This window comes from Mustela erminea, chromosome 7, assembly GCF_009829155.1.
Source record: "Mustela erminea isolate mMusErm1 chromosome 7, mMusErm1.Pri, whole genome shotgun sequence".
NCBI lineage: Eukaryota > Metazoa > Chordata > Mammalia > Carnivora > Mustelidae > Mustela > Mustela erminea.
In genome coordinates, this window is record NC_045620.1 from 61,400,081 (window position 1) to 61,421,136 (window position 21,056).

At 43.4% G+C, this 21,056-nt stretch overlaps 1 protein-coding gene across 8 annotated transcripts in view; it reads left to right on the plus strand.

Moving 5' to 3' along the window:
• The window catches only part of AFF3 (AF4/FMR2 family member 3), a 516,827-nt gene that overhangs the window by 463,487 nt on the left and 32,284 nt on the right, over positions 1-21,056 (plus strand). For all 8 annotated transcript variants that reach the window (XM_032351829.1, XM_032351821.1, XM_032351823.1 and 5 more), the window contains 4 exons: positions 2,478-2,664; positions 10,285-11,385; positions 17,062-17,186; positions 20,755-20,956. In XM_032351829.1, the coding sequence (XP_032207720.1) occupies positions 2,478-2,664; positions 10,285-11,385; positions 17,062-17,186; positions 20,755-20,956 (1,615 nt within the window). The remainder of the gene's footprint in view (positions 1-2,477; positions 2,665-10,284; positions 11,386-17,061; positions 17,187-20,754; positions 20,957-21,056) is intronic.

A 21,056-nucleotide genomic window follows, 5' to 3' on the forward strand; every position in this document is an offset into this window, starting at 1 on the left:
CTCCCCAGAGCCCTCCTGGTTTAACCAATCTCATCCTTCGGTTAGTACTAGTCGGTAGTGATGACCATACCCCGGCTTCCTCACCTCTCCTGCCACCCTCCCCTCCCTGCTGCAGAGGCCCATGGCAGGAAAGCAGCTGCCCACACTCATGGCAACAACATCCGCTATGCCGAGGCTGGAATGACTCAGTGTCCCCCAAAGATCAGCCTCAAGATGAATTACCAGAGCAGCTTTCATGGAGGTTGGGATAATTACCTCGATCCCACGACTGGAGCGATAACAGTCTTACCTTGGTCCCATCCTTGACATGGATTGTTTCTGGTGACATATTCTCTACCCAGACCATTGAAACACAAATATATTCAACCTTGCCCCCAGAAGCATGGTCAGCCTCACAGCCCTTACAACCAAACCACAAAGAAAATCCTAAAATTCTTGGCTGTCTCAGTTGTTTTAAAAACAAATAATAGTTATACCAGTAAAACTGTGATTTTAAGGGAATTTCCTAATTTAAGAAAGGAAAACATGAAAGTATAAGGCTTTTCTGCCAATCTAATTCAGATCAGAGATTCTCTCTCCTTGGGCCAGTATGTCTCATTACTGGAGGACAGCAGTCATAAAAGGAAGGCAGCGTGGTAACTGTTTAATGGACATTTTCACAGAAATTAAAGTGGTACTTTTCAAAAGACACTCAGTCACTTTGTGGTGCAAGCCCCAGGGGACTACACACATTGCTGTTTCTGCTGCATACACAATGCCCAGGTACACACAGCACCAGTATCACATGTCCTTTGTTGCTTGAATTAAAGCAAGTGGAAGGTACTGCTCAGTGATCAAAGTCTTTGACTATCATATAAAATCCATCAAAATACTCTTTATTCATCCTCATTTCCCTGTCTTTGGCAAATGTCATTCCAGAGTATGGCAAGGAGACATATCTGTTTCCTCCACCATACATTGCTTTGCATTTTGGGGGCTTAGGGTTCGGGGTTATTTGGGGGGGTGTTGTTTGGCTGTTTGTAGTTTTTACATCCAGTGTTTTGGGGGTTTACTGACAAACTCTTATGGATCTCAGATGTTTGTATTTGGTCCGAATCTAATAGGGTTTTTTTGTTGTGGTTTTTTTTTGGGGGGGAGCTTGTTTTTTTTTTTTTTTTTTTTTTAATAACCCCACTCTCTGGAGATAGTTTCTTGTCTTGTCATTCTTTTGGGAGAAGCAAGTCTCCAGTGAATATTAACCCCCCTCCCTGTCCCTACACTGAGGATTTATGAGAATCTGTCCTTAGGCAAAACACTTGTCAAAGATTTAAGGGGTAGGTGAAAGGGTGGTTCACCTTGTCCAGACTGCTTTGCGCTTAAGGCCATAAACCCTGACAGGCTCCCCCCACCCCTGGCCTTCACTAACATCCAGTCCTAATGAAGCAGTAGTCACAGTGGGAAGTGGCAAGCAGATATTTGCTGACTCAACATTAAAAAGTGATCACTGCATTTTCTGGGTTCAGAATTTGACCTCAAAAGAACAGATTCATGCATGTTGCAACACAGTTAATAAAGGACTATGAAGATGTTGAGAATTATGTGAGTCCCGAAACTTTCTTTTTGACTTGAACTAAGAGTTGGTGTATTCCATCTGAATTTTTGTGGTTAATTAATTATGATTAAAATGTGTCCATTTTTTCTGTTATCTTTGAGTATATAATGATTTCTGGGAAATTTTCAGCGTGGATACGAATGTCAAGGGTTTGAACATGTGAAACATTTGAACATTTGAAATGATGTTACTATAAGCCACTGTACTGGGGTTAAATTTTAAAGTCTGGAATATATAAAACTGTGTAAAGGATGGATCTTCAGTTATTTAACAAAGAGCTCAAAGGAAAGTTACTGTTTATACAGCAAGCCAGCTCCTGCAAACACTCCAGCATTCAACTCCCTGGGCAGGAAGAGGTAGGAAGCAGGGCTGTAACTTTGATGATCCCACAGGCTCCAGAACCTTTCCGCAGGCCATGAAAGCACAGAACAGAATGCTGTGCCCTTCCTCACAGCCCACTTCCTAAAATAAAGCAAACAGACATTTCCAGTCTTCACAAAATATTTCAAGCATTTTGGATTTCCTTGCCTTTTTGTAGCTGATCGGATTAGGGGTGCATTAGCAAAGCTGTTCCCAGAAACATTCATTCTGAGATGACACCACCCTCCCTTCTGAAATGACCCTCCCTTCTGAAATGACACCACCCTTCCTTCGAAAATGACTACCTGACTACCAGCTTTCATTCCCAATTTGATTTATATACACATTTTTTTTTCTTTTTTAACCATGACTATTCTTCAGGTTCCAGGTGATGGTTGACAGATGGGCAGACCCTTAGGCACCTCTTCTCTCCTTCGGTCGAATGACAGCTTGCTCCGTGGTGTTTTGTGTTTGCTCACTTGGCTTTCCTTCCCTCTCGTTCCCGGGGGGCCTCGCGGATTGGCAGCGCCGTGGTCCAGCAGGCCAACTGCAGAGCCTCCGTGCCTTCCAGCAAGGGCAGCAGCAGCGGCAGCAGCAGCAGCGGCAGCAGCTCATCTAGTGACTCGGAGAGCAGCTCTGGATCTGACTCGGAGACTGAGAGCAGTTCCAGCGAGAGTGAGGGCAGCAAGCCTCCCCACTACTCCAGCCCCGAGGTAAGAAGAGCCTCCCCCTCCCAGCCTTGCTTCTTAGCTCTCCAAGGTGAGCACAGTAAATCCCTGGAGTCTAGTTCTCACACCTGTCCCCTCCCCCACTCCCCATCTCCCTGAGCTCCAACTCAGGACTGGCCTGGAGGCCACCACCACTTGGCAGCCAGTTAAGGTTTGTTTGGACTCATCATTTTCACCACTCTGCCATCTCCTCACCGTTCTCCTAGCAGAGCTCCCTTTGAAGTACAGAAACTTCATCTTTCATTGTCCAAAAATCTCTGGGTTAACTTCCAGAAATTTCCAAGTATGCTGTACACATCATCACCTGGAAATAACCTCTGGATCCAGTCTCCCTAAGGGTTAGTGGAGGCAATAACTAGACAGGGCAGTTCAGCCCCTGGGAAGTGTGGGCACCCATAAATCAGGGGGAAAGGAGTTTTATGGATTAGACATGGTTAGAGTCCTACCTTTTTGCAGTTTGTCATGGATTAGAAGAAATAAGGCTATAAATATTAATAAAAGCTTGTTAACTGTGTTTTCTTTGTGAAAATATAAAAAGAAAAATTAGCATCAACCTACAAATAATAATGAAACCTTTTATAGCCATGATGAGTATCTATGTGGAAGATTTAGGTGCCTCATATAAAAGCATTATAAGGTACCAATAAAAACCATTGCTGTTTTTACTTTAAAGGGGAAAAGGGGAAATCAAATAGTAATTCAGCACAAGGAGGTTCGTGGGAGAGGGTTGAAAACAAACTTCTCAATGTCTGATTGCCAGACATTGCCAGACATTGATTGCTAAAGAGGGCATAAAATACGGTTGCTTCTTGGGTATATAAACATTTGACATTACCGTGGATCACAAGATTTACATTTTTGGCCTACAAGCCTTTGTTCCACTTTGGGGCCAAAATTTCCAAATAGGTTCTGAAATAAAATTGAAGCCACTGGGGTACATGGGTGGCTCAGTTGGTTAAGCATCTGCCTTTGTCTGGGATCAAGCCCCACATCAGGCTCTCTGCTCAGTGGAGAGCCTGCTTCTCCCTCTGCGTGCTGCTCCCCCAGCTTGTGCACTTTCTCTGCCAAATAAATAAATAAAATCTTTAACTAAATAAATAAATAAAACTGAAGGCTCTTTTGCAAACCGTGGCAGTGAGAGAGGAGCAGAACAACCTTAAGGGGCTATACAATCCAAGGTTTCAGCTTGATACTTGTGCCTCAGGACATCGTCACGCCCTAAAGCAATTGTGTTTTTATCTGCAGTTCAGAGACTGGCTCTTAAGTTCCCTCAGGTATTTCCCCTTCCCGTCCCCTACCAGGAGACTGAGGCTTTTTGCAGAAGTACTGAGAATTTCTCCACACTGTTCATTCCTTTGTCAGCACCTTTTTGCTTTGCACTGAGAGCTCTCCATTCATCCTCAAATCCGCCATCTCTATCTTTCTTCCATTTTCTCTCCTTTCCATGATGCTCACTCTCCTCCTCCGCCATCCTTCTCTCTATTTCTGTCTACCAATATAAGGGGAAGGTCCTTAGCAACATTAATCTGTAATGGTGATATAACCCTGACTTTCCCAGAAACTAAATTATTATTCCTTCTTTATAATTTCATTCATTCACTCATTTAGTATTCATTCAACAAATATTTACCAAGCATCTGCCACAGACTTACTGCTTGGCCTTGGAATACAGCAATTTTCTGACAGAAAATGTCCCCATCTTCAAAGAACTGACATTCTACCGGGAAGAATTTGAAACAAGAAAATACAGGCGTTAAACAGGCTTCTTCAAAGCCAACTTTATGCTATAATTTGTTGAGAAACTCCAGAATATTTAGTTATAAGAAATAACTGGGTACCAGAGATATCGCAAGAGCCAAGGGGACCAGTAGAGGTGCTTAAAAAGTATTAGTGTCCGTGAATAACCCTTCCCCTCCTCCAGTCTCTTTGTAACTTTGAAGGTTAAATTTATGAATGTTAAGTCTTATTTTCATGCTGAAATGTAAATCCTGGAGCTACTGGCTAAACCTAGTCCAAGAGAAGTACAGTTAAAAAGTGCTTGAAGCACATTCTTTCTAAATGTCATTGAGATAATTACAAAGACTTGAACTCCTTGGTGATGAAAGGAAGCTCTTGTCTAGAGAGCTTCCAGCAGCTCTCAGAGGCCTTTCGCCAAGGAGAGGGAGTGTAAGTCTAGTAAAGCTGGCGAAGAAGTTTAAGTTGCCTGAAGCCATAGAGTTTCCAATTCTTGCTGCTCTAGGCAGAGGGAATGCAGAAGTGACAAGTGATGTATTAGCCATGCTACATGGTACTTCTTCCACTGGAATGGAATGTTATCAGTTGGAGTAAAAGTAAGGTTACTTTGAACACTTCTCCCAACATTAATACAGACATTCACACTTGAGAAATAAAATGTGTTTGCGGAATGAAAATTGCAAAGACATGAAGTAGCATTATGTGACCGACCCTCCCCAGTGTCTCTCTCTTCCTGGACTGAGCTGGCCTTGGTCATCTTTTTTATTTATTTATTTATTTATTTATTTTAATTTATTTTCAGTGTTCCAGAATTGTTTATGCACCATACCCAGTGCTCCATGCAATATGTGCCCTCCATAATACCCACCACCAGGCTCACCTCCCACCCCCCGCCCTTCCAAAACCCTCAGATTGTTTTTCAGAGTCCACAGTCTCTCATGGTTCATCTCCCCCTCCAATTACCCTGACTCCCTTCTCCTTTCCATCTCCCCCGGTCATCTTAAGGAGAGCAGTGAGACTCATTTTCCTGAACCCCACGAGACAATGGGACTCTGTGATATCCACACACTTCCATTCCACTACCCGGAAAGTTCATGCTGCTGCTTTGCAGTAAAATGCTTCTGGCCCTCCCTTCCCTCCCAGTACCATCCTGCTATGGGAGTAGAAGGAGGTGCTCATGATGTCCCAAGGCACCTGCGTGCTCCCTTTTAGTGTGCCAGCACTGGAAACCCACTGGGCCCAGATGAACTGTTCTTAATGGCTGTGGTTGTAGAAAGCCACTGCATTTTACATGAATCACCATAGGTAATGTCCTAGCTGCCACCAGCATGAAAGAGCCACCATAATCTGCTTCTGTCACTACAGATCCCCTCTCTATGGCCTGACATTTGCTTACTTGTTCTCAGGCTAGTTTTCTTCACTGGAGTTTTGTCTTCTTTCCTGGCGTGGTACATCCTTTCCTCTCAGAGCATTCCAGAGGGCAGCACCTTTCGCCTCAGCTAGCACACACATAAGAGCATACAGAGCTCCCTAGATCAGTGGTCCCCAAGTAACAGATGCTGTGTGGGACAAAGAGAGCCTGGTCCCATGATTTTGAGGGGTGTCAGGATAAAGTCAGTTTAATTCGTCTCCTTAGGGAATCACCCAGCCCTTCAGCCCTTCCTATTGCTCATGTAAACTGAACTATTCTCCATTGCGGCATTTCCCAAACTTATCTGACCGTGGAAATTTTCTTCATGTAAAGTATGAGCCAAATGCACATTTTGGAATATGGGGCCCTAGACCGTTCTTGAAAATAAGCATAAAAATGTGATGCAGTTCACTCACTAATTAAACAGGCTTCTCCTTAATTAGGCATCTGTGGGGTACATGGGCGTGGGTGCTGTGAAGGATGTGGACAAAGCAGGGACTCAAGTCCATGGTGGAGAGCTTGTGTGTGAATCAGAAGGAAGGGAAGATTAATCAGGGAGGAGAGTCGAGGCTGAAAATACAAAGCAGCCAGCAAGCAAATGGACAACACCAGGCGGAAACCCTGAGGAAGTCCACCACAGCCAGCAGCATGCCAATGAAGGACAGCCCCAAGCCCTGAGTTTTCCCTCCTCTGCTGCGCTTAGCTCCTCACCATTTAAGCTTCCATGGCCGCAATTGCCTCAGCCCCAAAATGGTGGATAGTCCTGTCCTGCCTAATCTGTAAAGCTGTTCTGAGGAATAAATGATAATAATTTGAGCAAAAGCCCGTTCTAAATTGTTCTTAGTAGCAGCAGAGTCTCCCTACCCTATTACAGACACTGCAAGCCATACAAAGAAACAGAGTCCTGGCCTCCCCAGAAAGAAATGTTTGGCTTTGTTGAAGACCCAAGATGTATACATGTGAAATGAATATGAACGTCACAAGACTATGCAGTTAAAAAAAAAAAAATAGCTATGCAGTTGAGTATAATAGAGGCTAACAGGAATTGTTTGGAGAGTCAGTGGTGTTCTCCAAAATTAGATCTAATTCTGTCATTTTAGGTTGAAAACCAACATTTCTCAAAGGAATGAGGCCCCCCTTTCGTGAGGCTAAGTCAGTGAGAAATAGGAGATTAGGCAAAGCAGCAGGGTTGAGAATCTGATTTTTATTTTTTTTATTGATTTTATTTGAGTGTAGGTGACACACGATGTTACATTAGTTTCAGTGTATGACGTAGTGATTCAACAAGTTTAAGCATTCTGCTATGAGAATCTGGTCTTTAAACTTAGATATGGTCTACGGCCATACCACCCTGAACGCACCCGATCTCATCTGATCTCAGAAGCTAAGATATGGTCTTAGACGGATATGGGTTTAGCCATGGTAGTGCTTGGTAGCTCTGCAGTTTTGGACATGTCACTAAACTTCTCTGAGCCTCATCTACAAATTAGGAAAAATAGTATTTCTTATCTGTATGGATTAAATTAGATGATATCTGTAAAGTGGAGTGCACAGCCATGTGCTCAGCCATGAAAGATGACTGTAAGATGAAGGATGCTCTTGAAAACCAGTCCAAGGCATTTGGATTTCCTTTGAGAGGCAATAGGAGGTCATTGTAGGTCCTTCAGAAAGGGAGTGTGATTTAGTGATGTGTTGAAAATGGTACTTTAGACTGATTCTTTTTAGCTGTGAAGTGCGGAAAAAAATGACATGATCGTAAAGCATACCAGGCAATGGGCCCATACTAAATCTATTAAATTCTCCCCTTTACTGTCAATGCTCCCATCAGAGAGTTTTAATGCAAATCTCCCTGTATGCAGCTGCATTTTTGGCTACAGGCATTTGTCTGTGTTCTCTCACCTAAGACCTGAACTGTGGAAGGCCCACGGTGGTGGGGGTGAGGGCAAACTAGTGTTAAACGTGGTGGCAGGGCCAGTGTGAGTGCCTGCTTTGCCATAAATGTTTGCACCCTCTCCCCAAATGTGGCCCCTTTCTACAAGAGGTCCCTTCAGCAACCATTCATACTGACCATGTCCTATTACACTAGGGCAGCTGACGCACACAAGTCATTAACGTGCCTATGGTCACGTTGGGAGCTAAATGGGGCAGGGAGGAGACACTACCAGAAGCTATAAATTGTTTGCCACCAAATTCACTTTCAGCCACACTCAGCTAATCCCAGTGAGAGCTTTCCCCTGGCAGCAAAGCTGTTTGTGTCCTGTTGTCCTGCTTTCTCTATTACATGCATCTCCCATTGCAGTATGGACTGGGTGTGCTCTTAGGATTCCTGGGTTCCTTTCCTCTGGAAAAGCCAAAATAAAGCGAGGTCAGACTTTACATAGAAAAACTTAGAGGTGCAAAATGATAACTTTTTGGTTTTTTTGCATCTTGCCCTGGTCCTTTTGGTACACAAAAACAAAGGAAAGACAAGTAGAAGGACAGACTCCCCAGAGGGACCATAAGCATTTCCCCTCCCATGCCTGTGTCCCTGGGGGGAGGCCTCTCCATCCTCACTGCCTGCCCTGGGAGAAGGCCCCAGATCCTTAAACTGGCCTCCACTGAAATGTTGCTTGTCCTTCCCAGTCACTGAACACCTAGTGCTGGTGTTCTCTGAAGTGCAGTTGGCTTCGTCTCTTTCGGGGGAAACAGCAGGTTGTCCGTGATTCCTGGCACAGCTCTAGTGCTTGGTGCCCACACTCTGTGTCCTCTTCATCTTGGCTTCAGGCCCCTCTGGCCCATCATAAGCTTCCCATGTCCAAAACTATGTCTAGCCCCAGCCAGGGCCAAGACTGCCTGTTCCACTCCCCTCAGATCCTTACTGCAAGGGCTTATGCCACAGGTTCTCTTAATCTGGACCTCACTGTTGAAAAACAAATTCTGACACATAAAAGTAAGCTTTAGGAAATTATTATGTTTTAAGAAAAGGGTTTTCAGGTGCCTGGGTGGCTCAGTCATTAAGCAGCTGCCTTCTGCTCAGGTCATGATCCCAGGGTCCTGGGATCAAGGCCCGCTCAAGGACCGCATCAGGCTCCCTGCTCAATGGGAAGCCTGCTTCTCCCTCTCCTGCTCCCCCTGCTTGTGTTCCCTCTCTCTATGTGTCTCTCTCTGTCGAATAAATAAATTTTTTAAAATCTTAAAAAAAAAAAAAAAGGGTTTTCTCCTACAAGGGAGCATGACTTGCTCTGGACTTTAACCAATCCAGATTAAATGCAAAGGTAAGCAATGTCTTCTTTGTTTTAAGCTGGAAAGTAGTCTTTTCAAACAATAGATGCCAGAAATTCAGAGGGTGGGAGGCCATAGGGAAGGAAAAATCCATCACTTGAAATAGCCAAAGTATTTTCCCCATGTCACGCATGGTCACAAATAGGAAACACTCTGCCTAAAGCTTTACATTTACCAATATACTTCTTTTCTATTAATAATCACAGATGCTGGAAAAATGGACTTGTATTAGAAATCAACAGCACTTACTCTCTGTAAACTCATCTTAACCTTTTTCTGAGCCATAGATTCCCTAGAGACTTGTGGACCTCTCTCTGAGAAAAATGCATCTACACAGCACTCTGATTCAGGGCATTCCCTTACTCTCTGGAACCAAACCATGGGGCAGAGTGTAAAACCTAGTGTCCATGATTTGTCCTAAGGTGATTTTTCCTCTAGTGTCCTAGAGTGTCCATGATTTGCTCTAAGTTAACAAAACTGCATGCAGGAAAAGTTTCCATCGTCATTTCCATTTCTGAAACATTTCCAGCAAAGTGGAATGGAAGCAGGTTGAGGATGGACTAACCAAGTCCAGCTACCAAAGCATACGTGGCACACAGAGCTCCTTTTGAAATCCTTCTCTGCCACTAAACAAGCCATCCCCCCAAAGTTATTGCTTCTGCTGTTAAATTACCACAACCTACTTGCCTTTACCACATTAATTATATGTTAATTGCTTGTGATTATAGTTTCTACTTAGTCCCCTCTTTTAATCTCTTCTCAATTTTTCAGTCTTACCAAAAAAATGAATGTTTTAACACTCAGGGTCTTCATACTATTTCCCAGTTAACTTTCCTGGAATCCCAAGTTTATATACATATGAATAATTATAAAAAATATACATTGTGTAACAATCAAAAGTGCTGGAAATGGGTTCTAATGAAGCGCAGGAATATCCCCTTATTTTTTCCAAATAGGCTTCATGCTACTGCGCTGACATATAAGTGCCTTGGGACAGAAAAGGGATGCCACCCCTGCCTCCTGTGTGCCAGGCCAGCAGTCACTACACACACTTACTGCTTACATATTCTTTTTGCTTGCAACCCATTGGTTTCCTGTTCATACACCTAGGGGAGTAAGTGAAGATTAAAAACAGCCAAGCCTCTTTTAAGTGAGTCTAATAAAAGATGTTTTGTTTGTTGCCGGTATTCTTCTTTTAGGCTGAACCAGCGTCTTCTAACAAGTGGCAGCTGGATAAATGGCTAAACAAAGTTAATCCCCACAAGCCGCCTATTCTGATCCAAAATGAAAGCCACGGGCCAGAGAGCAATCAATACTACACTCCAGCAAAAGAGGAAGTGCAGGACTGTGGGAAACTTCCCAACGTTTGCCAAACCAGCCTGAGAGAGAAGGACATCAAGAGCGCCTGCAAGGAGGAGCAGAGGCCAAGGACAGCGAACAAGGCCCCAGGGAGTAAGGGAGTGAAGCAGAAGTCCCCTCCCGCGGCCGTGGCCGTGACTGCAGCTGCCCAGCCGCCCGCCGTGCCTGGCGCGCCCGCTGAGAGTGTGCCCGCGCCCACCCGGAGGTCTGCAGGAAAGAAGCCCACCAGGCGCACCGAGAGGACCTCCGCTGGTGACAGCACCAACTGCCACCGGCCCGAGGAGCCCGCAGCCGCAGACACGCTGGGGGCGAGCGTGGTGATCCCTCCAGAGCCCACCAAAACCAGACCCTGCGGCAACAGCAGAACGAGCCACCGCAAGGAGCTGCGCTCCTCGGTGACTTGTGAGAAGCGCCGCACGCGGGGGCTGAGCAGGATTGTCCCCAAATCCAAGGAGTTCATAGAAACAGAGTCGTCATCTTCCTCCTCCTCCTCAGACTCGGACCTGGAGTCAGAGCAGGAGGAATACTCTCTGTCCAAAGCGCAGGCCGTGGCCGCCGCTGCTGCCGCCTCCTCTGGGAATGACCAGAGGCTGAAGGAAGCGGCTGGCAGCATCAGCAGTGGCGGTGGCCCCCGAGCCCCTGTAGGCTCCATCAACGCCAGGACCACCAGTGACATTGCCAAGGAGCTGGAGGAGCAGTTCTACACACTGGTCCCTTTCGGGCGCAATGAACTTCTCTCCCCCTTAAAGGATAGTGATGAAGTCAGGTCTCTCTGGGTCAAAATTGACCTGACCCTCCTGTCCAGAATCCCAGAACACCTGCCCCAGGAGCCTGGGGTCTTGAATGCCGCTGCAGCCAAGGATGCTGAGAGCACACAGGCAAGCCATCCATCTGACACTCCAGCCGAAAAGGCTTTGCCAAAATCCAAGAGGAAACGCAAGGTAGGCCTGGGGCTGAGGGCCTGGCAAGGGGAGGCGGGCTTTCCCTTAAGTTGTGGGGAAATGTTGAAGCCCACAGGGAACACCGGTCTGCATTGGACAGGCAGTAAGTTTTATGTGTGTCCTTACTCAACATCATTCCTCGAGTACTTCCTGTATGCCACATGCTTAAGTACCTGACATTGATTAACTCCCCTAAATCCTTAGAGCTGCCTGATGGGAGAAGCACCATTCATAGTCCCATTTTGTCATTATAGATAATTCAGCCCTGTCCAACCACATGGGAAAGCAGGCATATGGGAAATCCTTACCAAGAGTGTGCAGAGGCAAGCTGGATCCTGGGGGCAGTAGAAAGCTAAATATAAGGTGACCCTCACTCTTTGCTGGAAGGGACAGGGTGACAGTGATCAATCATAGACCTAAAGCCAATAGCCTGACAGAGTGTAAGACTGTGACTGGGGTGAAGCAGGAAACAGGAGTGTCGGCCACCAGGCCAAGGGAGGGGAGCACTAGCCTGCAGCGTCCACACCAGTGGCTGCTGCTCCCAGTACCCTTGACCAAGGAGAAACTCTGTGTTGGAGAGGGACTGGGAGCAAGGCCCTGAGGAGGACAAGCATGGAGCAGTCAGAGAGCCATGGATAACATGGCACTAAAAAGGTAAACAGGGTGCACCAGGAAGGCAGGGAGTAAGAAAGGAGGCTCAAGTGCTGGGGGTTGGGGGGGTGGGGCAACTCTCCATCTGGAAGCAGCCCCCACTATTTGCCATGTTTGCAGACTTTTGAGGGCAGAAATAACTTACTCATAAAGCCAATTTTGAGGAGTTTGGTCCCCTCCCATTACTGTTACCTTCTGAAGTAACTTGGGCCACAGCAAAACACACACAGGTGACAAACCAAAGATCTCACTATCATGGATAGTTCCAAATTGAGGACAAAATCATTCACAGTAGTTAACATACCTATGATGTCCCCATGAGGGATGCTACTCTAGGCACTTTGGACCTATTAAATCATTCAGTCCTTACAACTTAATGAGGCAAAGGTTTTTATAATACATTTTACAGATGAGGAAACTGAAGCTCAGAGATCCTAAAGCATCATGCCCCAGGTTCCCACAGGTGATAAGGGGCAGAGTCAGGAAGGAACCTGGAACGTCCGGCTTTGGGCTCTCCCAATAAAACATTAGTCTGAGGGCTGTGTAGTACTCTCCCCACCAGCCCCTGGCCAGAAAGGCTCTATGTCTGGAATTTTTTTTTAAAAGATTTTATTTATTTATTTGACAGAGAGAGATCACAAGTAGGTAGATAGGCAGGCAGAGAGAGAAAGGAGAAAGCAGGCTCCCTGCCAAGCAGAGAGCCCCATGCGGGACTCTCCCAGGACCCTGAGATCATGACCTGAGCCGAAGGCAGAGGCTTAACCCACTGAGCCACCCGGGCGCCCCTATGTTTGGAATTTAATGCTTGAGGTTGCCATCTTGAAATTCATTTTATCTCTGATTTTGTGTTTTTGTTTTTTAATTTTTTTTTAAGATTTTATTTATTTGACAGAGAGATTACAAGAAGGCAGAGAGAGAGGGGGAAGCTGGCTCCCTCTTGAGCGGAGAGCCCAATGCAGGGCTTCATCCCAGGACCCTGAGATCATGACCTGAGCCAAAGGCAGATGCTTAATTCACTGAGCCACCCAGGTGCCCCGATTTTGTGTTTTTAAGTGAAGTGCGATGGACGGGATGATAGAACCCAGGCTCGCGGGAGGGGTGTGGAACTCTAACTCACATGTGGTCCCCCATCCTGCCTGTTTCCACACCACGGCTTCTGCCAACCTTTTGGCCCCTTGGCCCTCCAAAGTTTGTCAGAAGGCTTACAGGAAAAGTTTCCATCATCACTCCCATACTGAAACACTTCTGGCAACACAGTGTAGAAGCAGGCCCTGTGCCACTCTCTAGTCCCCATCTCCTTCCAGGGACCTGTGCTTCTCCTCTAAGCCCCCAGGGGCCAAGGCACATCAGGTCAAGATAAGCATCTCACCCAGCCCTCATCCAGGATGTGAGAAGTCTCAGAGCAGGGGATTACAATCTCCCAGGAGTTGCAGGTTGGCCGACTTCCCTAGCCCAATACACCTGACAGGCACGGGGAAACCACTGTTGGGCCTGTGCATGCATATAGTCACGGGACTGGCCTGGGCCCTTCAGTCTGCCTGTGACCCCTACGTATCCCCATGCCTGAAGGAACACGATATGAAATGGTAATTAAAACATCACCAGGATAGATCAAGAGAGAGACTTTGACAGACAGGAAAATGTTTTCTACTTTAGTACTTTATAACATTACTCTTTTCCTGCTCTTTTCTTCAGTTTATCTTTTGAGGCATAATTGACATAACATTATATTAGTTTCAGGTGTACATCGTAACAATTCAGTTTTTGTATGTATTGCAAAATGATCTCCGCAATAAATACAGTTACTATTCATCATTATACAGTTAGAATTTTTTTTTTCTCATGAAAACATTCAAGATCCACTCTCCTAGCTACCCTCAAATATGCAGTAAAGTATTATTAACTATAGTCACCATGCTCTGCATTACATCTCTATGACTTATTCATTTGATAACTGGAAATTTGTACATTTTGACCCCCTTCACCCACTTTGCCCTCCCCTCACCCTCCCCTCAAGCAACCACCAGTCTGTTCTCTATATACCAGCTTGGGCTTTTTTCTTTATTTGGGCTTTGTTTTTATATTCCATATCTAAGTGAGATCATATAGTATTATTTTCTGTCTGACTTATCTCACTTAATAAAATGCCCTCAAGTTCCATTCATGCTATTGAAATGGTGGGGTTTCATTTTTTAATTACTAAATAATATTCTAATACACACACACACACCCCCCACATCCTTTTTACCCATTCATGCATTGTTTCCATGTCTTGGCTGTTGTGATAAATGCTACAGTGAACATGGGGTTGCATAATACCTCTTTGAGATAAATATACAAAGTGGAATTGCTGGATCATCTGATAATTATAGTTTTAATTTGGGGGGGAACCTCCATACTGTTTTTCAGAGCAGCTGCACCAGTTTACATTCCCACCATCAGTGCACAAGGGTTCCCTTTCTCCACATCCTCGCCAACACTTGCCATTTCTTGTGTTTGTTATTTTAGCAGTTCTAATGGGTGTGAAGTGATCTTATTGTGGTTTTGATTTGCATTTGCCTGATGATTAGTGATATTGAGTGTCTTTTCATGTATCTGTTGGCCATTTGCATGGTGTCTAAACATCTGTTCAGATTCTCTGCCCTTTGTTTAATTGGGTTGTGTTTTTGCTATTGAGTTGTAGGACTTCTTTATATATTTTGGATATTAACCCCTTATCAGATACATATTTGCAAATATCATCTCCCATTCGGTAGGTTGCCTTTTCATTTTGTTGGTGGTTTTCTTTGCTGTGCAGAAGCTTTTCAGTTTGATATAGTCCTACTTACCTATTTTTCTTCTTGTTGTCTTTGGTTTTGGTGTCAAATTCAAATAAGTATCACTAAGACCTATATCAAGGATCTTTTCTGGTTTTTTGATCAAGGGGCTCAGTGTTTTCACTTTGCACTGAACCCTGCAAACTATGTAGTCAGCCCTGGCCTCCTGGAGAACCTTAATCAGGTGACCTTACCTTCTCTGTACTTCAGTTTCTTCATTTGTGAAATGATGACATCTTTGCAGAGGTTTTGTCAGGTTCAGACCATATAATTCAGTAATATGGGCTAGCTCACTACTTCTTTATCCCTCTTCCCTTCTGTTTCCCTCTAGATAAACTGCCCCCCTCATTATTTGTGGGACTGATGGGTAAATGGATAGACTAATGGAAAGAAAGACAGAAAAAAAAATAGTTTTTTAAGAAATATGCATAGCTAGAAATTGATAAACATAGATTGGAAATACATATAGCATACATAAATAGATGTACAGAAAGACATATATATAAATTCCATAATATTCTATATTTAAATAATTTTATTATGGCATTTCTAAAAATTTTTAACTTATGAAACTTCATTTACACCAAGCCTGACACCTAGCCCTCCTCCTAAAATCTAGTGAGTCACCATTAAATACAGACACAGAGAAGTGAAAGAACATTTTCATAACAATCTTCACTCAGCATCTGGGGTGTTAATACCCAGCTCTGGGACACCATAGACCTGGCTGCCAAAGGTTCAGAGTCTAGCCCTGGTAGGAACCCAGAGCAGAAGACTAGGGATTCAGAGCTTTGGTTTGGGGTCACTTGGGGTCAGCTTCAGTGTAAGCATCTGGGATCCTGTGACAGAGGCTGTATGACAATCCCAGCTAGAGAGAGAAGGTCAAAGTCTTTCTGTCTTTGAAGTCAGCACTTACGTCCTGGAAAACACTGCTGAAAGCCCTGAATATACTGTAACTGTGTCCGCTTTCTCACCAAAAATGGAACTTTGTTGAGTATTTACATTGTACCCTAAAACACGTATAAAAGTTAAACACAGGGCAGCTGGGTGGCTCAGTGGGTTAAGCCTCTGTCTTCGGCTCAGGTCATGATCTCAGATTCCTGGGATCGAGTCCCACGTCAGGCTCTCTGCTCCACAGGGAGCCTGCTTCCTCTTCCTCCCTCTCTCTCTGCCTCTCAGCCTACTTGTGATCTCTCTCTGTCAAATAAATAAATAAAATCTTTAAAAAAAAAAGTTAAACACAGTCATGGAAACAAGAATTCCATTGAAATACTATTTTTTAAATGTAAATTCAATTAACTAACTTATAGTATATCATTAGTTTCTGATGTAGTGTTCAGTAATTTATCAGTTGTGTATAACACCCAGTGCTCATCACATTCCATGCCCTCCTTAATGCCCATCACCCAGTTATTCCATGCCCCCCACCCACCTCCCCTCCAGCAATCGTCAGTTTATTTCCTAGAGTTAAGAGTCTCTCATGGTTTTTCTCCTTCTCTGATGACATCCCATTCTATTTTCCCTCCCTTCCCCTACAGTCTTCCGTGTTTCTTATATTCCGCATATGAGTGAAACCATATGATAATTGTCTTTCTCTGATTGACTTATTTTGCCCAGCATAATACTATTTTATAATAAAAGTTACATTAAGAATTCTAAGCTGTCATGGGATAGAAATTGTTAACTAGAATTAAGACACCAAGAGGTAACAACATTTGCTTGAAATTCATAAAAGCCATATATTTCAAAAAAATGTCTAGGCTTGTCATTGTCCTTATGGCATTAAGCCCAGGTTATGGTAATTATACTTTATTCAGATGCCAAGAAATGCTAAAATGAGAGACACTGGAGGTACAGTGTCTCTCAGAAGAGGTCGTCTTTGGAGAACTAAGTCAGATATATTGATGACAGACCAGTTTTCATCATTCACAATGTTCCCTCTCTAATGTTGATCCTGGTGTCGTGCTTTTCCTCTCAATAAAATGTCTATAGTAAAACTGACAAGATTTCATTCTTGTTGGTTGAAGAGCTGACCAGTAACCTAGAACAGGGACAGGAACAGTGCAACCACATTCCTGTTGGGATGCTCTCTGGAGAAGCCGAGTAAGCTGGTCTCCTGGGAGCCCTTGCTCTGCAGAAGGTTTTGGTGGGAGCTCATTATGATCCCTTGAAATCCAGAGCTGATTAGTTTTTGCTTATTTCCGTGCAGTGTGACAATGAAGATGACTACAGGGAGGTCAAAAAGGCCCAGGGAGAAAAAGAGAGCTCTTCACGACTGACTGCCTCTGCCAATAATACTTTACCTGCAAACCACTGCAGCATGAATATCAACAGGTATGCATGTTCCACTGAAGGTACAGGTAAGCCCAAAGGATCTCTGGGTCCAAAAGGCAGGTGCCATATTTTAATGACTGCTCTGGTCTGGGTCTTCTGTTTCCCTTGATTTAACTAACCTAAGGCTAACAATTAAGCCTGGATGTGTGTTCCTGTCAGAACCCCAGAGCCACTGTCAGGACTCCTTTTTAACAAAAGACCGGGTACTAGTTATACTCATTTTGTGCTCTCAAAGACAAACCTTCCCTCTGAAAACTCAGTAACTGAATTTTCAAACCATTATTTTATTTTTTTTTTTAAGATTTTATTTATTTATTTGACAGAGAGAAATCACAAGCAGATGGAGAGGCGGGCAGAGAGAGAGAGAGAGGGAAGCAGGCTCCCTGCTGAGCAGAGAGCCCAATGCGGGACTCGATCCCAGGACCCTGAGATCATGACCTGAGCTGAATGCAGCAGCTTAACCCACTGAGCCACCCAGGCGCCCTCAAACCATTATTTTAATAGCCACTAAACCCATAAGAACACTAAGCCTATTAACATGAATGAAAAAATATAAACTGAGTTTAATCTCTTGGATATAGACTAAAATCATGGCATTAGGATCTGTGTCTCCAAGGTTAAATGGCACCAAGTCACTCCTCTAAAGGGGTTCCAGATAGACCCACATTGCACCAAATTCCCTCTCTGACAAATGGCTTTCTAGCAAGGCAAGGTCCCCAGTATTTATTAGAAGTGAGTAGCTTATCATCAGTCATAGACGCTCTTTCCATTTAGAAATACCACAGCTCAGAAACCACTTTTCCTCTGCTAAGACAGTCCTCACTCTCCCTGACTGTGTATATAGAATTTTTAAGGGGAGATTAATGTTTCAGCACGACACATAAAAATGTAAACTGAAAGGTTAGGAGAAGATGTAGAGCAGTACTAAACCTCCAAGAGGAAATTGGAGAGTGAGGGCACATAAGCACAGGCCCACTGCAGTGTGAGAGTCACCTTGGGAAGAAGACGAGGGCTCTTAAAGGTCTGAGCAAGAGGGAGAGTATGCGTGTAAGCTGGCCTGGCCTAGCCCACAGTGCTCTGTGCTTAGTGGGTGGCACTGTGCCTAGTGGGTGCCCAGAATCCTGGGGAAATGTGAATAGGAGAAATGTGGCTCCAAAACGTCTTTTAAATATGTGATATAGTTGTAAACGTGCTTCTTTGTTAATGCACTGAAAACCTTTCTAGCAGATCCTAGTTACTGCCATAATATCTAAGTAGCGACAAAGAAAAATAGAAGCAATATTTCAAAATGTCTGCAACCGCTGTGACATGACAGGAGAATATCTGTGATTTCCTGCTGATGACACAATCACAGGCATTGTTAGCACAACTCCCGCTAAACCACTACTCTGGATATGTTCCATTTCGGTGAAAAGTTGTAACTTTTTCCCATCCACATTCACAGACCCCAGGATAAAAGCTCTTGTTCTAGAGCCTTTGTCTGGCAGAGCCTTTAGCTCAGATAGTTTTATTCATGTTACATAATTACCTGTGCATATAAAAGTGCTTCAAGTTCTTTCTAAGAAAGGTGGTCTGTGCACCTCAGGAATGTATATAAGGGGATCAGCTTTCCCAAAGATGAGATCCAAATAAAGTTGGTTTGGTCACCTTGAGTATGTAAACTTAAAATGATGGAGAAGAAATAATCCTATGTCCATGATAATGTTTAGTGTAATAATTTGGTTTTCCGTGAACATTTCAAACCACATAATATGTAAAATAATATTTAGAAATATGACTTTCTTTGCTTACTTGTCAAGACACAATTATGTACAGACTGTTCACATCTACAACATCAGTGTTTTCATTATCCCTGAGCCACTTTTGATTTGCCCAAAGGAGTTTTCCAGAACACATCTCACTTCTGGGTTGTTAGACACACAGTACTTCTTGAACCAGAAATCTATCACCAGAAATTCTGTCCCTACCCAGATCTATTTGCATAACACAAAGAGCCTTGTTATTTTAACATTAAAAACTTTGGCTTTATTATCTGTTCTAGAAGCCTGTGTTTCTAATTTCTACACTGTGACCACCAACTAAGGAAATTGCTTTTTGAAGTGACTTGAATGGCTTATTTGCAGTGATAGCCAACACATGCAATTAAGAAGTAATAATTGCAGGACTAGAGACTAAGTCTTTGTTAAATGGATTTACCCTTTTTAAACTATCTATGTCAAGTGACTTCTCTGAGCATCCCAAATTAGCAGTGTTTGAGTTTATTTCAGGTTAATGTGTCTTCCCTCATTTTTTTTTTCAGAGTAAAGTAATGGAGACAAGCCCATCAGTATTAACGTATATAGCAAAGATTCAAATATAGGTGACTCTTTCTCTGATGGTTAATTTTGGGGAAGAGTTATATTTAGGGATAGACAATAGTTTTATTCATTTGTTTGTGGGCTCTTTTGGTTTAAATTGAAGTTGACATACAATATTTTGTTAGTTTCAGATCTACAACGTAGTGATTCACCATCTGTATACATTGTGAAATGCTCGTCATGATAAGCACGGTCACCATCTGTCACCATCCAGAATTATTATTGTATTACTGACTTTTTATCCCCACAGCTTATTTATTTTATAACTGGAAGTTTGTACTCCTTAATCCTCTTCCCCCCACATCCCCTTCTGTCCAGCAACCACAAGTTTGTTCTCTGTATTTACGAGTCTGTTTCAGTTTTTTGTTTGTTCATTTGTTTTGTTTTTTAGATTGTACATAAAAGTGAAATTATATAGCAATTGTCCTCCTCTGGTATAAACAATTAATTTTGGATGTGAAATAAGGAACTAGAAATTAGAAAATGTTACTTTTTTTTTAGAAGGGGTGAGGGGCAGAGGAAGAGAAAGAGAATCTTAAGCAGACTCCACACCCAGTGCAGAGCCCAGTGCGGGGCTTCATCTCACAACCCCTGAGATCATGATCTGAGCTGAAATTAAGAATTGGATGCTTAACCAACTGAAGCACCCAGGCACCCCCGGCAAATGTAACTTTTAATGACAGTTTTCTGTTCTGTGTTTATTCTGATGAATGTTTGGTTAGCCCAGAAACCGAACAACCGAAAGTTGGCCTCACACTTTGCAGATTATTCTGTGATTCTGCTATTCTTCATATAATAACTTGTACAAGTTCAGGTGTTATCAAAAGTCCTTTTACAGGTGGAGAACTCATATATCTTGTGATTGACTTTCCCATTACTTGCTACTTCGGCATGTTAGAAAAATAGTAAGTTGTTAAATGTTTTGAGATCCTCGGATGAAAAACCCAGAAAAATGAAAGTCTTACTAATGTTAGTCATTTAGCACTAGAATTATTATTCATCCTAATAAGATGAGTAAGGAAATAATGAATAAAATTTACTTATTGTTTTTTATGGTCCTAAGGCCATAAAATTGTTTCCTGGTATAATAATTCCCAATAAACGCCTTCCTACCAGTAGATTTTAAATGGGAGGTTTGGGTCATATATAAAACATTTACCTTTCCCTGTGCTGACTGTGTGACATTCTATTACTGTGATTTCCTTTTTCAGTTTGGCAATACCAATAAATAAAAATGAAAAAATGCTCCGGTCACCCATCTCACCCCTCTCGGATGCATCTAAACACAAATATTCCAGCGAGGACTTAACTTCTTCCAGCAGATCAAATGGCAGTGGCTTGTTCACTTCTGCCTCCTCCAACAAAAAGCATAAGGCTGAGAACCAGCTGCAATCTCATGCCGGAGACCTCGCGGTATGTTGATTCTCTTCCTTTCCTGATAAAAATAAAAATGAAATTGAGCACACCTCTATACTCATCTGTCTCTAGCCCGGTACAGTCTAAACACATGCTT